Source organism: Pseudochaenichthys georgianus, chromosome 4 (genome assembly GCF_902827115.2).
Source record: "Pseudochaenichthys georgianus chromosome 4, fPseGeo1.2, whole genome shotgun sequence".
Taxonomy (NCBI): domain Eukaryota; kingdom Metazoa; phylum Chordata; class Actinopteri; order Perciformes; family Channichthyidae; genus Pseudochaenichthys; species Pseudochaenichthys georgianus.
The window spans coordinates 18039438-18059461 of NC_047506.1; the positions used below are offsets into that span (position 1 = coordinate 18039438).

The 20024-nt window shown below is 47.4% G+C and overlaps 1 protein-coding gene across 3 annotated transcripts in view; it reads right to left on the reverse strand.

The window, feature by feature from the left end:
* slc5a5 (solute carrier family 5 member 5) overlaps window positions 1-20024 on the reverse strand; it is a 72498-nt gene that overhangs the window by 11060 nt on the left and 41414 nt on the right. For all 3 annotated transcript variants that reach the window (XM_034082043.2, XM_034082042.2, XM_034082044.2), the window contains 5 exons: window positions 1588-1717; window positions 1147-1235; window positions 956-1068; window positions 710-780; window positions 473-559 (listed from right to left, as the gene is read on the reverse strand). In XM_034082043.2, the coding sequence (XP_033937934.1) occupies window positions 473-559; window positions 710-780; window positions 956-1068; window positions 1147-1235; window positions 1588-1717 (490 nt within the window). The remainder of the gene's footprint in view (window positions 1-472; window positions 560-709; window positions 781-955; window positions 1069-1146; window positions 1236-1587; window positions 1718-20024) is intronic.

Sequence of the window (20024 nt, forward strand, 5' to 3'; positions counted from 1 at the left end):
AACAGAAGTTGTGCAGTAATAACACAAAGTGAAGGAATTTATGTAACTGTTTCTCTTTTTTTATAATGAATACACTTCCCTCTGGCCACTGCTGCATTCATTTCTTTTAAGGAATCCCAGTTTGTAACTTATATTTGTGGCTCTACCAGGTGCAACAAGGTAGTGATATTGTAGTTACAACTTGGCAAAGCGGTATGAGGCAGCATCTTGTTAAGTTCGATTTGAAGATGTTGCTCTGACAGAAATACAATTTCTTTAAATGTTCTGTTATATTGTGCACACATCTTTCTGTCTGAGAAAAAAGATAACCAACCTTTACACACCTTTTAGAACATCTGTCTAAAGTTAATCTAAAGCCAAGGGCTTTAACTACATATTTAAGATGTGTTAATTTGTACATTGTTTTGTTTCTTCTAAATAACAGACTCAGAAGAACTACTGTGCACACTAAAGGAAAAATCAAGCAACTTACCAGCCTGTTTGTTGCTGGGAAAAACATTCCCAAAATGAATACACCCAGTAATGGACCGCTGACCACCCCCATTACTGTGAACGATCCCTGTACAGAGAAGATAAAAAGAGTTCTAGACTTTATTACAGAACACAAAGTAAATTGTATACTCTGTAGAATCGTATAGAACCGTTGTTCGGTTCCTGATAAAGTCATGTATAGGTCATCATGAGATAAAGTAATCTTTAGATAGTGTACCTGAAGAACTCCCAAGTCCAGGAGGGAGGAGAGAGCAGCTACCGTGATACAACCGACTCCGTACAGAAGAGCTAAGAGAGAAGATATTAATTATACAACAAACAAAAATGGTATTATCTAATACGTGGTCAATGTGAAATATGAATTGTGATGAAATAATGAAAAAATAAGACTTGTATCCAAAAAATTCCAGCAAATGGATAGAAAGTCAATTAGGGGAATGTTTTTCGGTGAGTTTAGACTGACACAGTCCTCTGGAAATGAGTATCAATTTCTTCTGGGTCATGTGGACCAGACGAGGTCGCAGCAGATCCTCCATTGTTACTGCAGCCATTGCATTGATACTTGTGGAAGCCGTGCTGTAAAAAGGCATGTGACTAGTTATCCCACATCAGCATCAACATACTAATTACTTGTTTAGATTGAAGATTGAATACCTCAGAGTCCCGCTGTATGCACAGGCAAGGAAAATACCTGGAAATCCAGGGTGATTTTTGAATATGTCCAGCACGAAGTACGGCATGTACTTTATGAGATGAGAGATAAAGAGAAACAAGGAAAAATGAATTTCTGTCTTAGAACATTTTTATTATTTCCAGTCATTTCATAGTATATGATCAAATTCATACTGTAAATGAAATAATGTCTCACTGTCTTGAGGCGTTAACAAGATCATTTTTACATCCCGTTGCAAATTTACAAACAGCTTTCACCGCTGTTTGATCTGAATTCAAGCATCGGTGTGGTGAACAGCCAAAGTAAACATTTTACATTTTAGAGGTACAGACTCTCTTTGAACAACTTTAATGACCAGGTATTAATTGTACGCTAAACAGCATCATGCTTTGGTCAGGCATCAATATGAGTGTCTTGAGTACCAGATCAGGGGCAGAGATCCTCCCAGACTTCAGTGGATCACAGTTAATGTAATAGGCAAACATGACGATGCCGCAGGTGGCTGCACTGCTCACAATGAGGCACAGACCCACTTGGTTCACAAACAGCGCCCTGCAATCAAAAAGCAAATTTCATTACCAGACTTCTATTATTTACTCACTTGTGTGGACTTTAGATTTGGCCCTTGAGTATGGGCACGTCACTGTACCCAGGAAGAAAACAATGGAAAAAGAGAAATCTCCAACGAGGCGTTCTGGGGCAGCATAGACAGGTCTTTTCTGTGTAGGGTTTTACTCGCTACAGGGTGTACTTTGAGGGTTTGTGACTTTGCAGACCGTTTACATCAGGGGTGCCCAACTTTTTTTGAACTGAGAGCTACTTTTAAAGTTGCCAGTCTGCCGAGATCTACCAGTCCAAATAGAGAGGCGTAGCCATTACTGACAGCCTACAACCAGGTAAATACACACTTCTACTTGTATAAAACTGACCTCTGTACGATTAATACTTCATAAAATACTGCAGATCCTTTATCTCACCTCTTTCTAATCTACACACATACAAGTATTTAACTGAAGTTACACAACAGTGTTGTTGATACAGAGTTGGAGTTTATTCACACGTCACATACTACAGTGGGTAATGTTTTCAAGAAACATTGAACAGTGCTGACACATATGACACAGGAAAAAAAGAAAAGACTCTGAACCCTTTCTTTGCCATTATATAAAAATAGTGTTGCTACAAAACTATAAATTAGGCTTACTAATAAGACAACTCAGATCTGAAGCTACGCAGGAATCTGTTGCCAAAGTGCAATAAAAAAGACAAAATTAATAGAATTAAACCCTTTTTTTGTTGCATTTTAGTAGAGTATAAAAAGAAATGCCTTTAAAATAGGACGCAAGCATGTTTCTTAACCTGAATTGATAATAGACTATAATCAATTTAAGTTTGCATTCTTATACCATTTTGTACAATAAATATAATGAATAAGTTCAAACAAACTAAAACTTAAAGATGATTAATAACGGTATCTAACTTGAGTTTTTATTATATCAAAAACCTGTTGAAATGCAACTGTTATTTTTACTGTCCCCAAAAAGCGCGTCGGCAGCCTCCAGGAAAGCTTCTTTCACAACTTCGCCGTCTTTGAAAGACTTCATGTGTTTCGCAAGAACGTGACTGACACAATAAGATGCTATTTGTTACAACCTTCCAAAGGCTGGAACAAACAGGGAGGCCACACAGAGTTTAATGCCAAATATATATTTATTTAACAGATTGTTGAAGAACACCTCTGATGTATAATGTGGTAAGAATCAGACTGTCAGTAGTGTGAGCAGTGTGTGAGTGTGTGGAAGGGTGTTGTAGCATGTTGGAGGGTGCATCAAACCTAACACAGGCTGTAGGCTTAGGTTGCTGCAGCATGCCAGGATCTGAATCAGAGAGATTGATCCTTGCAGCTGGGAAACCTTTATGCCTTCTGGTGGCTCCGCCTCTAGATGGGCGGGCACAAACAGGACGACACTCCCAGTACCTGCCAGAAGACAGCAAGGCAGGGAGCACAGCCAGGCAGAAGGGGGGAGGGGTCGTCACACCCCCTCCCTTAAAATGGAGGACCCACTAGGATCCTCCAACCTGAGGCACAAAAACACAACCACCAAACACAATAGACACAACAAAAGTTAACCTTCAAATGTTCGTACAACCTGCAAGCACATCTGTAGCCTCTTGCTCAACCCCTCAGCAACTTTGGTACCTAAGAAGCATTTTAAGAGAGGGCAAAACAGAAAAAACAGACACCCCTGCAGGGAGAAAAACACTAGTTAACCTAGGAGGTTATAGCCCTGGACATGGCATCAGCCACTGTATTATCCACACCTTTGACATGCCTAATGTCCAGATGAAAAGGCTGGAGGAAGAGACACCAACGCATAAGGCGTTGATTTGGATTCTGGAGCGAGTGCAGAAAGGTTAGGGGGTTATGATCTGTATAGACCACCAAGGGCCCAACTCCACTCCCAACATACACCTCAAAATGCTTTAACGCCCAGATGAGTGCCAGTGCCTCCTTTTCAATGATAGAATAGTTTAATTGATGAGAGTTACATTTCTTAGAGAAGAAACTTACCGGGCATTCGGAGCCGCTCTCATCAACCTGCGCGAGTACAGCCCCAGCTCCAACCTTACTAGCATCCACATGAAGAATGAAGGGCTGGTCCATCTGGGGTGCTGCTAGGACAGGAGCCGAGCACAACACAGTTTTCGCAGCCTCAAAAGCCTGTTGACATCGAGGAGACCATTCAAACTTGACCTTAGGACTGAGAAGAGAGGTGAGGGGCGCAACCACCGTAGAGAAATTCTGACAGAACCCACGATAGTACCCCACCATGCCCAGAAAACGAGAGAGTTCTTTTCTGGTTGTGGGAACAGGGAACCGGTCAATTGCCAGCACCTTTGCCCTCACTGGCTTAACCTGTCCTTGGCCAACTACTTTACCCAGGTAGGTGACCGTTGCCTTAGCAAACTCACACTTTGCCAAGTTAACGGTCAGACAAGCCCAGGCAAGACGTTCAAACAGCGCATTAATGTGTTGGAGATGTTCCTTCCAAGTGTCACTGTATACCACAACATCATCCAGATACACAGCACAGCCAGCAAGACCTGACACCACCTGGTTCATCAGGCGTTGAAACGTGGCTGGGGCATTTCGTAACCCAAATGGCATTACGGTGTATGAGTACAACCCACTGGACGTGATAAATGAGGCGATCTCCCTAGCTCTTGCCGTTAACGGGACCTGCCAGTAACCCTTTAGCAGGTCAAATTTACTTACAAACTTAGCAGAACCGACCTGGTCCACACAGTCCTCCATGCGAGGGAGTGGAAACGAGTCAGGTTTGGTCACTAAATTCACCTTGCGGAGATCAGTACATGGTCTAAATGTACCATCTGGTTTCGTAACCAGCAAACAAGGAGAAGACCAACTAGAAGCACACGGCTCAGCAATGTTATTCTCCAGCATATACTTAACTTCTGCCTCTAAATGCTCTCGTTTGTCCGGAGACATGCGGTAAAAACGCTGTCGTACCGGTTTAGCATCACCCACCTCAATATCGTGTTCTATAAGGTGGGTGCGAGATGGAGTGTCTCCAAACAGGCAGGGGTAGTTTTTAACTAGATCGACCAACTCTGTGCGCCGCGGTTCGGTTAAATGACCCAGCATTCCACCCAGATTAGCCAGTGACTCCGAATTCTTAAGCCGTCCTCTCAACAGACCATCATCTGGGGAATACTCCTCTTCAACCTTAACCCCTGCCCCCACATCCAGAGATGGTGACGGGTGACCCACTGTCACCACTGCAGCATCTGAGGAAACAGAACAAACCACACCTGGCACAGGTTTACGGGAAAAATACGGTTTTAGCAAGTTTATATGGCAAAACTGCACCGACTTCTTCCGGTCAGGGGTCGCTATCAAATAGTTGAGGTCTGACAACTTCTTGGACACTGTATAAGGGCCAGAGAACTTGGCCTGAAACGGGGAGCCAACTACAGGCAGCAGTGCTAAAACCTGATCCCCAGGACTCAACTCACAAAGTTCTGCACGTCGATCATAGAGGCTTTTCATTTTAGTTTGAGCAGACTGTAGCTTTTCTCTTGCCATTTGATTAGCCCGATACAAGCGGTGTTTGAAACCATGGACATAGTCTATCAAACTTGACGGGGCCTTCTTGGCTTGCCAATCCTCGTGTAGGGTGGCCAACGGGCCCCCTACATTGTGACCAAAAACCAGGTCATTAGGGCTAAAACCCAAACTCCCCTGTGAAACCTCCCTTGCCGCCAGCATCAACCAGGGTAACCCTTCTTCCCAGTCACCTTCCAACTCCGTACAATATGAACGGAGGAGAGACTTCAAGGATTGGTGGAACCTCTCAAGTGCTCCCTGGCTCTGAGGATGATAGGCACTTGACTGTGAATGTTTGATATTCAACTGCTGTAACACCTCGGCAAACAACTTTGAAGTGAAGTTAGTCCCCTGATCTGACTGGATGATCTTCGGGAGACCAAAAATAGTTATAAATTGTGTCAGCGCTTTTACAACTGACCTGGTGGTGATATTCCTAAGGGGATAGGCAGCAGGATAACGTGTAGCCTGACACATGACTGTAAGCAAAAAGTTGTTCCCTGCTTTAGAGCGTGGTAATGGTCCAACACAATCTACAATCAGATGCTCAAATGGATTACCAACAACTGGAATTGGATACAGAGGCGCAGGTTTAATGACCTGATTCGGTTTGCCAGTCAACTGACAAGTGTTGCAAGTTTTAATGAAAGCAGCAATGTCTTTCTTCAGAAGTGGCCAGTAAAAATAACGGCCAACCCGATTATATGTTTTCTTCACACCGAGATGACCTGCAATGCCGTCATGAGCAGTCTGAAGCACAGTGAGTCTTAACTTACTGGGTAACACAACTTGCACAACTTCCTCACCCATAAAACAATCTCCCTGGGGAACCCACTTTCTCACCAACAAACCGTCCTGGAGAAAATAACCACGGGCTGCACTTCTGAACTCCTCATCCGGTAGAACTTGGCTGTACAGAGCCTGCAGGGTGGGATCGTTCTTTTGCTCTTTCCCAAGGTTGCTACAAGACAAAGGCAAAGGAAAGGTAGGCACAGGAAATACAGATTGTTTTTTCTTATCTTTTGTAAGGTCACAAACAATACGGCTGGCAGCACGTGTTACTGCGCCGCTGGCAGGCATCACAGAAGTGGTTTTGGGGAACTTGGCACCTTCTACCTGGGAGATTGGAGACTCAGGCCATACCCGATCACCAGCCAGGTCATTTCCCAAGATGATCTGTATGCCCCCCCATAGGTAGAGAAGGACGCACTCCCATGACCACTTCCCCTTGCAGCAGACTGGAGACTAATGTTAGTTTATGCTGTGGAGCAGAGAAGACGGTTAATCCCATCCCCCGGACCTCAACACTGGAACCGGTGTCTGTTTTAGGAGAGAAAGGTAACACAGAACCAACAATAAACGAGTCCAACGCCCCTGAGTCCCTTAATATCTTTACCGGTACTTTCTCTTTACTCCCGACCAGTGAAACAAAACCATCAGACACAAAAGCTTTATAACCAGGGTCTATCTCCTCATGTTCACTGACAAGAGCCTGAATTACCGATTCAGATAAGGAGGACTGAGTGCGTTTCCGCACAGCCACAATGACATTTTCCCTTTCTACTGCACGTAACGATGCTACAGCCCCAGACGCTTTTGCCGACACAGGCCCAGGCCTGGACTTTCTCTTCCACTCAGGACAATCGTTTCTCCAGTGTCCTTTATTAAAACAGTAATTACAGACACGATTGGGGTCAAACTTACCCCGATTCCCATGGTCAATCCTAGCTGGAAACTTATCTTTTCCTTCTGAAACACCTTTACTGAAGTGAGCCCCCGCACTACTCTCTTTGTATCCCGCATCTCCACGACTACGGCTGTCGCCAAAAAACACCTTATGGGTCAGAGTAAACTCATCTGCCAGCTTGGCTGCCTCTGAAACTAAGTTTACTTTCTGCTCATTAATGTAGGTAACAACACGGTCAGGCAAGGTACCTTTGAATTGCTCAAGCAAGATAAGCTCCTGCAGATCTTCCAGAGTTTTTACCTGTGAGGAAACACACCAACGGTTGAAACTAGTGGTTAAATCACGAGCAAACTCCATATGTGACTGCTTCTCTTTTCTGAGTAACCTAAAACGCTGTCGATATGCTTCAGGTACTAACTCAAATGCCTGAAGTACAGCAGCTTTCACCAACTGGTAATTGCTACTGTCTTCAGCAGTCATGGCAGCGAAAGCCTTCTGGGCCTTTCCAGTGAAGACACACTGCAGCAGAAGGGTGCGCTCAACATCAGACCAGTCTCGTGCCTCAGCTAGACGCTCAAATAACACAAAGAAAATGTCTGGGTCCTTTTCGTTGAACCTCGGAACTATCCTCAAATTAACAGCAATATCAAATGCTTGATTTGCAGTCTCTGCAGCTCTCCTGGTCTCAGCTGGAAGCTTACCTTCACTCATCAGCTCCAATCTGTAGCGCTCCAAGTCTAGTTTTTGTCTAACCTGAACTTGAGCGATCTCTGCTTCCTGAAGACGGGCATTTTGTCTCAACTTTTCTATCTCCACATCACGTTCCAAGTGTAGCATGAGAAGCTCCTTCTGTTCTTTAAATGACAGTCCAACCCCAAGTCCAGACAGGACTGGAGCCACACCTGAAACATTACCTGACTCAATTGACTGTTGGGAGGTAGGCCCCAGAAAGACAGACAAAATACTTTTTTCCACTAACTGTGCCTTTATTTCTACCAACAACTCCTCTTTATTCAACTTTTTGGGAAGTTCAAGACCGTAATGGTCAGCCACTCTCAAAAGCTGATCTTTTTTATAAGTACCCAACAAATCCTCATTTGGGGACTCAACAAAATCTTCAATAGAAGCCATTTAACTGTTTACCGACCAAGGCAAGGCTTTTCCAGCAGTACTGATAGTGAAAGACAGTTTTACATATGGAGACTCCACTCCTCTGGCTAACTGCCTTACCAAATGCTTACTGACTCACTCACCCCTAGTCTTCGTGTAGAATTGTGGTAGGATTTTAAGCACAAAAGCCCAGTGACCCGGTTAATTCTCAGCAATTGAAAATCACCTAGGCAGTCATGGAGTGCACCCGAGCAAATGCTCTAGCCACTTACTACACAAAAATAACAAACAAAAACAAAAAAAGGTTCAATGGAGACAGCTTGTGTCTCTCATTGCTTATACCTAACAGGAATAAGGGTTCCAAACATTTGACAGCCTTTAACACAAAACAGCAATACCGGAAAACATAGCTTGCCTTGGACAGAAACACAACTGTGAGTAAGACCAGTTACTTAGACAGTAAGATCAACCTGACCTATTTTCCCCTACAAAACTCAGAGTCAACCAACCAGCTGTGTGAACACTCCCTGACTGAAATAGGTCACCATGTCCTTTATCCAGCACCGGAAGTGATCTCGGACGAGCCCCCACTTGTTACAACCTTCCAAAGGCTGGAACAAACAGGGAGGCCACACAGAGTTTAATGCCAAATATATATTTATTTAACAGATTGTTGAAGAACACCTCTGATGTATAATGTGGTAAGAATCAGACTGTCAGTAGTGTGAGCAGTGTGTGAGTGTGTGGAAGGGTGTTGGAGGGTGCATCAAACCTAACACAGGCTGTAGGCTTAGGTTGCTGCAGCATGCCAGGATCTGAATCAGAGAGATTGATCCTTGCAGCTGGGAAACCTTTATGCCTTCTGGTGGCTCCGCCTCTAGATGGGCGGGCACAAACAGGACGACACTCCCAGTACCTGCCAGAAGACAGCAAGGCAGGGAGCACAGCCAGGCAGAAGGGGGGAGGGGTAATCACACACAGTGACGTCACGAGCTACCCACAATGCAACGCGCGCCATATATATATATATATATATATACATACGCCATTTTCCTGGAGGTACAAATATAAACAGCTAGCTAACGTAGCCAGGCAGAGCGCACTAGTTTTCTTTTCTGAATTAACGACCGAAGAAATCGCTGCATGTCTTCGGATGACATCTCTGGACTTGAGGGGTGTGCTCTAGGTCGTTTCCAGCGTAAACTAGAGCTGTGTGGGTTGTCGGATTGCCCTTACAAGACTGCCTGCAGATGTATGGAAAAACGAACCTTGAAAGTGGCCTTCTTCGATTTTGGCTGCATCTACGTCTAATTTCTGGAAACACCAGGTGAATACCCCACTTGTCACAATAATATTATCATGCCATTGCATATATGTGGTATTTTAGAGTTGACTAGATATTGATTAAGGCAATAGACTATGATATTCTGCTTGCACCTAGCGTGAAATGGCGGATACCGGAAGTACGGTGTCGCCCTCGGCCCAATACCCGTATGTATGTGTGAAAGAATGGTAGCAGCCTTGCTCTTGTTGTTGGGCCTGGTAAAAATGGACTTCTGTGCATTTAGCTGTCCTTTCAGGTCCCTCACCTTTTGGGAGCGTATGGCAGAATTAGGAGGGAATTCTGTCTCGTAGCGTTTGTGCACTGTTCTATTTCGTATATGGCTTCGCCCTCTAACCCCCTAATCCCACCAGGAGCGTCTGCGTCTGCGCTGCGCTGCGCTGCGCTGCGCTGCGCTGCGCTGCGCTGCGCTGCGCTGCGCTGCGCTGCGGCTTTTTTAGCGATCGCGGCCACTCTAGTCAATGGGTGCTATTCCACCAGACCCGCCGCGCCGCGGCTCGAAGCGTCCCAGAAGCTCCTCGCCGCAAGGAATTTCTAAAATATAGGATGAATCCTATTTTGACGCGGCGCAGCGCGGCGCAGGCAGGAAGTGATGAAAATCACCTTGTTGTCTGCTTTGCTGGTTGAGGGGGTGCACCCAAAACCGGCTCCTTCTCCTCCCCCCCACCACCGTCTTTCAAGTCGGAGAATACATGCCAGCGTTCTCCTCCGGTTTACAGGCACTGTAAATTATATATATATATAGAATAATTATGATGATGAATGCATATTTTTTTACCACTAAAATACAGCAACACATCTTTGATTCATGTCGTTTATAACTGGAATATTACAATTATTATTAACTGTGTCTGTAGTCTACAACATAACAAAATAGGAAATAACAACAATAAACACGATTTAAACAGACACAAACATAAACCATTTAACTACATAGCCTACTACTTGTAGAAGTACAAATGTCCAGGAAATATTCCAAAATCAACAACAACTGCGAGGCTGCACACACGACGCTCCGCTTCAGCAACGTTTTGAAACGCGCCTGGTGGGTTATGACGCAGGAGGAGGTCATAACCCACACAAAGACAGCGCAGCGCAGCGCAGCGCAGACGCTTCTGGTGGGATCAGGGGGTAAGGCTATCGCTATTGGGTAATCCCCCTGCGCCCCCACGCAGCACTGGGTCTCCCGGCGGCGAGTCAAAGGGGAGTGAGGCTCCCCCGCTCCTGGTCTGCTCTGCGAGAGCCTCCGAGGAAGCGGAGCCGGTAATTAAGCCGGCTGCCACTAATCTGTTTATTAAGTAGACGGCAGGGCTCCCTGCAGAAGCCTGCTGGTTTTAACCTATCGGTTAATAACATGCAGAGCTCGCGGCATTCCTCTGTCCGAGATATGCCTCCTACACACGGTCATAATAACCCATGAGCGCCGTTTTAACGCCTCATGTGGACAGCACTGCACACACCTCCACTCATCCCCTGAGCGTGTACACGCCTCATGATGACAGCCGGAGTGAAACGCAGCCCTTTCGCGGCTGCCACTAATCTGTTGATTAAGTAGACAGCAGGGCTCGCTGCAGAAGCCTGCCGGTTTTAACCTCAGTTAATAACCTGCAGAGCTTGCGGCATTCCTCTGTCCGAGATACGCCTCCTAAACACGGTCATAATAAACCCATGAGCGCCGTTATAACGCCTCATGTGGGCAGCACTGCACACACCTCCATCCATCACCTGAGCGTGTACGCGCCTCATGATGAGAGTCGGAGTGAGACGCAGCGTGTGGAGGCCCCGCGTAGCCGTTCGGTCCCAGCCCACCTGGGGTTGCCTCACGCCCTGTGTAAACCAGCTGCCTATACCTGTCGGTTAATAGCCAGCAGGGCTCGTTGCTAAAGCCTGGTTTTAACCTGTCGGTTAATAAACTGCAGAGCTCGCTAATTAAGCCGGCTGCCACTAATCTGTTGATTAGTAGACAGAAGGGCTCGCTGCAGAAGCCTGCCGGTTTTAACCCCTGTTAATAACCTGCAGAGCTCGCAGCATTCCTCTGTCCGAGATACGCCTCGTACACACGGCCTTAATAAACCCATGAGCGCCGTTATAACGCTTCATGTGGGCAGCACTGCACACACCTCCATCCATCCCCTGAGCGTGTACGCGCCTCATGATGAGAGTCGGAGTGAGACGCAGTGTGTGGAGGCCCCCGCGCAGCCCTTTCGGTCCAAGCTCACCTTGGGTTGCCTCACGGGCAGTGGCGGCAGGGGCTCTGGCGTGGCTCGTCACCATGACGACCAAAAACACATCTCGAGCACGTGCGCCCGCTCTCACGGTACGTCCACACAGCAGCTTCAGAAGAAACTTCCACCGCTTCCAATGCTTCTCTGCCCATTGACTTTGAATGGGGATGATGTCACTTTGCCTCGCTTTTCGCCGAACTGCATTGTGGTGGAGCGAAGCGAAGATTTCCAGGATGTCCAGGATTTCCAGGATTCCAAAGTTGAGCAATGTTCAACTTTTGAAGCTGAGCTGGAAGCGCCAGCCAATCAAACACGTTTATGCAAATCTGACAGTAGAAGCACTAGCCAATCAAACCGCGTGTAAGCAGGGAGAACCAGACCGCAGTTCATTTCCTCATATTCCAAACGAGAAATTACGGTAGCAAATCACCCGGTTCTTTACGACCAGAACTATTAACGGGATACAAACCAGAGGAACCAAGCATGGAGGGAGGTGGCAGAGACAGTGGGTGAAACTGGTAGGTTTTCGCCTGTTTGGGGAGTTTATATATATATATATTGCTCGCATAAAATCCCCGGGGTTTTTTGCTTTGTATGTCGGGGGCGGGAGATTCATGTGATTGGTTGTTGGTCGCATTGCTCGCAAAAAATCGCCAAGCTGTCAGACACGCCCAGCTCCAAGATTTTCAAGATTTTTGAAAAGCTGCTGTGTGGACGTACCGTCAGAGTTGTTCTCAGAGTGGCAGCACGTGGGTCTGATGGACAGATGGATGAGCAGGTTGATCAGCAGAGGATACGTCCTGCAGTTCGCCTCTCCCCCCCCCACACAGTTCAATGGGATACAGGAAACACTCCTGTCCTCCCAGAAGCTATGTATTGCGCTCCAATCCGAGCTGCTGGAACTCCTGTTGAAAGAGGATATTTCCAGGGTTCCTCAAAGGGAGGAAAATCAGGGGTTTTCACTCCCATTCTTTTTCTAATCCCGAAAAAGACTGGGGCAATGAGACATCCTCGATCTGTCAGTATTCCACATGCTGACGATCAAACAGGTGCTGGAATGTGTTCACCAGGACGACTGGTTCACTTCCACCTGAAGGATGCATACTTCCACGTACCCATCATCCCGAAACACAGGAGATTCCTGCGTTTTCTCATTTCAGGGAATATCAGACCAGACAATCGTCTGCCGTTCGGATATTTCCTGGCTCCTCCCATTTTTGCAGTAGGGCCTGGCTCATTTCGTGGCATCTGCAGGCAGTGGCAAGTCTTTCCGGCATATGCCACAGAGGCCGCTACTCTGTGGTACAGTAGCTGTGGCAAGTACTTCCGGCATATGCCACAGATGCCAGAACTTGCAGAGGCATCTGCCGCTGCTCAACGGGAGTTGCCACAAGATGCCAGAGTAAGAGAACGTTTACGGTAGCTGCCACTCGCCTTCCGTGGCAAATGCTGCTAATTAAACCCGTATTTATCGTGTAAAATTTCGCTGTTTTGGCATGACTTTATCGAACTGATCTGTACACAGGACTGATGATCTGTACACAGGGTTGGGTTGTAACGGAATACATGTAACAGCGTTACGTAATCAGAATACAAAAACCAAGTAGCCTAACTGTATTTAGCTCGCGTTACATTTGAAAAACAACTAATCCGAATACAGTTACTTTCGTAAACCTGAAGTGAATACATTGTTAGGATTTGTCTGTGTTAGTATTTTTCGTGTCCTTTTCTATCTTTGGGTTTCCTATTTTATTTTGTAAAGTGTTCACCCCCGTTTCCTGCCTGTTTGCTTTCTGTCGGTTTCCCTCTCTGATTACCCAATTGTGTTCACCTGGTACCTATGTGTTGTCTCCTCCCTCCTCACCTGTCTCGTGTTTATGTGATTAGTTCTGGGTGTATTTAAGTTGTGTGTTTTCTGTCTCTCTTTGTCGGGTTGTCTTGTGTATTGACTTGTCCACGGTGAGTGTTCTGTTCTGTCATTGTCCTTATAGCCTTGAAATAAAGGAATTTCACGTAAATCTGCATTTGGGTCCTACCTGCTTCACACATCGTAACATTACAACCCGACCACAAATGGACCCAGCAGATGATCCATGGGAGGTTGAATTGCAGCATTTAACCTTTTATCTGGCTTGCTGCTTCGATTGGTGGAAGGGAGCGTCCAGTGTTCGGCAGAAGAGGGCCGCTCTGGTAGAGGCGCTCCGGTTGGCAGCAGAGAAACCATGTTTCGTTGAGTTCTTACCTGACTGGATTTTGGACTTCCTTCAAGCATGTGATTCCCGGCCTGCTAGCCCTAGGCATGCTAGCTCCATGTCTCCCAATTCCCAATCTGGCACCATACGCCTTGGTGGGTTCCGCCTGAAGTCAACCCGTGCTTCTGCCCCAGTTCCTGCTCCTGTCCAGGAGTCGTATTCCGGAACTCGTCTGGCTTATGGAGGTCCACGGAGTATTCAGGCGGCTGCTAAGAGGAGTCGTCGCAAGGCCAGGCTAGCAGCCCGAGCCCCAACAGCCATGGTTCCGGCTCCAGTGCCGGCCCCTGCAGCCATGGTTCCAGCCTCAGTCCTGGCCCCAACAGCCATGGTTTCGACTCCAGCCCCTCGTCTCCGGCCGACGCCAGCTCCCCGTGTCCTGTCGGCGTACCGGCCGACTCCAGCACCTCGTCTCCTGCTGGCTCTCCAGCCGACGCCAGCTCCCCGAGTCCTGTCAGCATACCGGCCGACTCCGGCACCTCGTCTCCTGCTGGCTCTCCAGCCGACGCCAGCTCCACGAGTCCAGTCAGCATACCGGCCGACTCCAGCCCCCCGTGTTCTGTTGGCGAACCAACTCTCTCAAGTCACCACTCCAGTTCCCTCTCGAGTCTCCTCTCGAGTTACCTCTCGAGTCATCTCTCAAGTTTCCTCTCCAGTTCCCTCTCGAGTCCCCTCTCGAGTCTCCTTTCAAGTCACCCCTCCAGTTCCCTCTCAAGCTACCTCTCAAGTCCCTCCTCTAGTCCCTCCTCTAGTCCCCTCTGGAGTCCCCTCTCCAGTTCCCTCCTTTAGTCCCTCCTCAAGTCCCCTCTCTAGTTCCCCTCTCGCGTCTCCTCTCGAGTTTCGTTCTCTAGTTCCTCCTCTGGTCCCTTCTCTAGTCCCCTCTGTAGTCCCTTCTCTAGTCCCTTCCCTAGTCCCTCCTCAGGTCACTTTCCTAGTCCCTTCTCTAGTCCCTTCTCTAGTCCCATCTAAAGTCCCTACTGAAGTGCTGTTGGAGGTCCCGCAGACTACTCTTCTGCCGGGGGTCTTGCCAACCCCAGGTCCTGTGCCGTTGGAGGTCCCGCAGACTACTCTTCTGCCGGGGGTCCTGCCAACCCCATGTCCTGTGCCGTTGGAGGTCCCGCCGACTGCTCTCCTGCCGGGGGTCCTGCCAACCCTGTGTCCTGTCCCGTTGGAGGTCCCGCCGCCTACTCTCCTGCCGGGGGTCCTGCCAACTCTTAGTCCTGTGCCGTTGGAGGCCCCGCCGACTACTCTCCTGTCGGGGGTCCTGCCAACCCTTTGTCCTGTCCCGTTGGGGGTCCCGCCGTCTACTCTCCTGCCGGGGGTCCTGCCAGCTCCTTGTCCTGTCTCGTTGGAGGTCCCGCCGACTACTCTCCTGCCGGGGGTCCTGCCAACCCTTTGTCCTGTGCCGTTGGAGGCCCCACCGACTCCTCTCCTGCCGGGGGTCCTGCCAACTCTTAGTCCTGTGCCGTTGGAGGCCCCGCCGACTACACTCCTGCCGGGGGTCCTGCCAACCCTTTGTCCTGTCCCGTTGGGGGTCCCGCCGTCTGCTCTCCTGCCGGGGGTCCTGCCAACCCTTTGTCCTGTGCTGTTGGAAGCCCCGCCGACTGCTCTCCTGCCGGGGGTCCTGCCAATCCCGTGTCCTGGTCCTCTTCCGTGGGGGATCCTGCCGAGGCCTGTCCCACCAGCTCCGACACCGGGTCCTGCCCGGCCTCCGGCACTGTCCCGTCAGCGCCTTCCTGCCCGGCCTGCGGAGCTGTCTGGTCTTCGCCCTCGGGCCCGGCCCCCTGACTCTTCCTGCTGCTGCCTTCGCCCCTCCATGGTCCCCACCTTGGACTCTGTCTTGCCCCCGGGCCGTCCGCCCGAGTCCCCATTTTGGACTCCGCCTTACCCCCGGGCCGTCCGCCCGAGACCCCTTCCTGGTCCTCTGCCTTGTCCCCGGGCCGTCCGCCCGAATCCCCCTTTTTGGACTCTGCCTTACCCCCGGGCCGTCCGCCCGAGACCCCTTCCTGGTCCTCTGCCTTGCCCCCGGGCCGTCCGCCCGAGACCCCTTCCTGGTCCTCTGCCTTGCCCCTGGGCGGTCAGTTCAGTCCCGTCCTCCTGACCCCCTCCTCCCACCCTGGTGGCTTAGTGATGCGTCCCGTCCTCCGGACCCCCTCCACCCACCCTGCTTGTGTTTTTGGATTTTTGTTTTTTGTTTTGGGACGTCTGGGATCCGTCCCTTGAGGGGGGGGGGTACTGTTAGGATTTGTCTGTGTTAGTATTTTTCGTGTCCTTTTCTATCTTTGGGTTTCCTATTTTATTTTGTAAAGTGTTCACCCCCGTTTCCTGCCTGTTTGCTTTCTGTCGGTTTCCCTCTCTGATTACCCAATTGTGTTCACCTGGTACCTATGTGTTTTCTCCTCCCTCCTCACCTGTCTCGTGTTTATGTGATTAGTTCTGGGTGTATTTAAGTTGTGTGTTTTCTGTCTCTCTTTGTCGGGTTGTCTTGTGTATTGGCTTGTCCACGGTGAGTGTTCTGTTCTGTCATTGTCCTTATAGCCTTGAAATAAAGGAATTTCACATAAATCTGCATTTGGGTCCTACCTGCTTCACACATCGTAACATACATTTTGGAATACTTATTGGAATTATTGGTGGAAAAGTTTCCTAACAAAATGTATCCTCATTACTGGCAGAACTGTGTGCACAGTGCAGCAGCATGTCTGTGAGGCCCCGCCCCCGCACGCATGAGAGAGAGATCTCTTTTTAAATATATTGAAAGTTAGAAACGGAGATGGTTCGATAAAACGGGCAAGATAACGTTTATGTAGCATTTCTTTATCGAAATGATGACATTTCATAACGGGATCAAATCAAAGTGAATGGCCTGCTGCTGCTGAAGGCATGGGGCAAATATAACTGTCCTTTGCCTAATTTATAAAGTAAACCTTAGCATCTCACTAGCAGTGGCAACTGCAATCAGTTACAGCTGCCCTAAGTCTGTAGCCAAGTCTAATAGTGTACACGTTGCTGTGTCAATACAGATATTTATTTGTTAATTATTTGTCTTTACTAGTCATACACCTGGTTTATCGTAGCAAGCAGTGGAAACTCCCCTCAAGAAGCGACAATTGCCAAGGGCGTTGCAACCCTCACTCGCCAATATTTCATCATAAATATAGCACGTTTGTTTATTTTAGCAAACCATGCTCCAAGTAAAATTTAATAGAAATGATAATGTATAATCTTTTTGAAAAATAGAGATCGCACATCAGTCCTGTGTACAGATCAGTTCGATAAAGTCATGCCTAAACAGCGACATTTTACACGATAAATACGGGTTTAAATAGCTGCATTTGCCACGGAAGGCGAGTGGCAGCTACTGTAAACCTTCTCTCTGGCATCTTGTGGCAACTCCCGTTGAGCAGCGGCAGATGCCTCGGCAAGTTATGGCATCTGTGGCATATGCCGGAAGGACTTGCCACAGCTACCACAGAGTAGCTGCCTCTGTGGCATATGCCGGAAGGACTTGCCACTGCCTGCAGATGCCATGAAATGCGCTTGCTGTCTCTCCATTTGTGTGTAGAGAAGGCTGGAGCCGCTACACAGAGGAGGGATGAGAGTGTGGTTTCCTCTGGACGACCTGCTATTTGCTGGCTTGCTCCAGGGAGGAAGTCGCTTTACAGACGGTACATCTCGTATCGCATCTGTCAAAGCCTGGGTTTCATAATAAATTGGAAGAAGAGCTGTCCTCTTCCCTCTCAGACAAATGTTTATCTGGGAGTGGAATTAAACTCAGCCAGCAGAGCGCGGCTCTCGCGGCAGCGAGTGGAGAAACTGACAGCTCTCCTCCGGCATGTCACAACCCACACAGCCCTCTCCGTGACGCAGCTCCTCGGCATTGGCGTCAGCTGGTCACGTGGTGATCCCCTTGGGTCTCTTCCAACAGGGGGACACTCCAGAGGTGGTTCATTCACTGCAGAAGCCTGCTGTTTTTAACCTATTGGTTTATAAACTGCAGAGCTCGCGGCATTCCTCTGTCCCAGATATGCCTCCTACACACGGTCATAATAAATCCACGAGCACCGTTATAACGCCTCGTGTGGACAGCATACACACACCTCTCATCCAGGGGCGGCGCCAGGGGGGAGCTAGGGATAGAATTTTTATTTTTTTATTTATTTTTTTTAAATTATTATTATTTTTATTAAATTAAATCGGAAAAATTATTGATTACATCAATGCAAATGTGAAACAAATAAATGTTTGACCAAAAACATAAAGCCAACACAGGTGATATGATTAGGCCAATGGCCAGCACCCATTCGATTTTTGACCTACACATAGGTTAAATTACTTTGTGACACTTGAATGACTTCCTGTTAGCTGGAGCCCCAAATGATTTGCTAACAGCAAAGTGAAAAATTTATCGTTTTTTAGTCCTTAAACGTCCACGTGTGGACACTCAATCAAAACCACCTGAAAGCGAGAGGGATTCTGCACATAATAGGCCTCGTGAGTACAAGTAGCTTACTTCTGGGTCTGTTTCATTCAAGCTCTGCTCTGTGTGTGTGGCACGAGCCATTTTTTGTGCCTGCGCAAGCGAGCGAGAGAGAGAGCTCGCGCACCGGTGGGTATCTACTAGTGATGGGAATTCTGGCTCTTCTTGGTGAGCCGGATCATTTGGCTCGGCTCACCAAGAAGAGCCGGCTCTTTCGGCTCCCAAACTGCTCTTCAGTTTACCACATATTATACCTTTTAATTAAATCAAATGTAGCCCTGTTTTGACTAATGATTTATATGTGTACACATCACTTAAATTATTCAATACATCCTTTGTACTGAAGTATTCAAAAGTAAAAATTACATAATATAAATGATTTGCTGTGGCCAATTGTTTTCATTGCATTTACAGACCCGTGTAACTCTCTGATACCACCCAATGAATACATTGACTTGCTTGTAGAACCACGCTACACAAAACAGATAGCAACACCTATAAAAACTATTTAAAAAAAATACCAAAAAGATCCTGCATTTTAGCCATGCCTCATTTCGCTCTATTTGCTCTTTCCAGCTCTGTTTTTGCATGGGGCTGATTCTGTGAGCTGCAGCTGACCACGCCAGCCTGCAGGAGAGGGGAGCCGGCTCTTAGAGCCGGCTCGTTCGTGACCGACACATCACTAGTATCTACCGGAGATCGTTGTGGTTAGCATCTGGTGCTAGCTAGCCAAGCTAACGGATATAAGGAGCTTTTTCAACAACAAGGTGGAGGGAGAACTCTCTCCTGTCAGACTGAGAGTCTCAGATAACCTCAGCTCAGGTGAAGTAAAGGACTCTCAGTGTTTAGATAGTTAACTTTAGTCTAGTTATCTCAGTGGGTCTCAAACGGTTTGTTTTAAAAGGGGAGTGATTTGTAAAATATCTATAAAGAAATAGAAAATCTGTTTACAGTTCTGTTTCATATGTATGTTGAGAGATACTGTATATCCATTAGGGGTGTAACGGTTCACAAACATTTCGGTTCGGTACGTACCTTGGTTTTTAGGTCACGGTTCGGTTCGGTACGTTTTCGGTACAGGAGAAAAAATTATCACAAAACATAACATATTTTTTTAAAATTATTATTAAACTGTGAATAATGTATTCACTCAAATACATACAAAATAGAATAAAATAAACATTAAGGTGCAGCATTTCGATGAACTGAAATAATCTGTATTTGAACTTTACTGTACTAGTACTCACAAAACATAAACTATTAGTTTTGGGTTTTTAATTATTATTAAACTATGAATATTCACTAGTAGTAGTACACATGTTCTTCTCGTCAAAAAAGTGACAGGTGGTGTGACAGGTCATACCTCTCCCTACTTATGCAAATGAGCTAAGTCCCTTTGATGTCAGATTGGCGTGAAAGACCCCCCGGAGTGATTCTTTTATTGTATCAATTAAGATAGTTAAGGTATTTGACCCCTGACCCCAAGAGTGGAGTAATTGCCCCGCAATTAGATTAGCCCCAGGCACCCCCCTTTGTGTATAGGCCTTTTATTGTATCAATTAAGATAGTTAAGGTATTTGACCCCTAACCCCAAGAGTGGAGTAATTGCCCGCAATTAGATTAGCCCCAGGCACCCC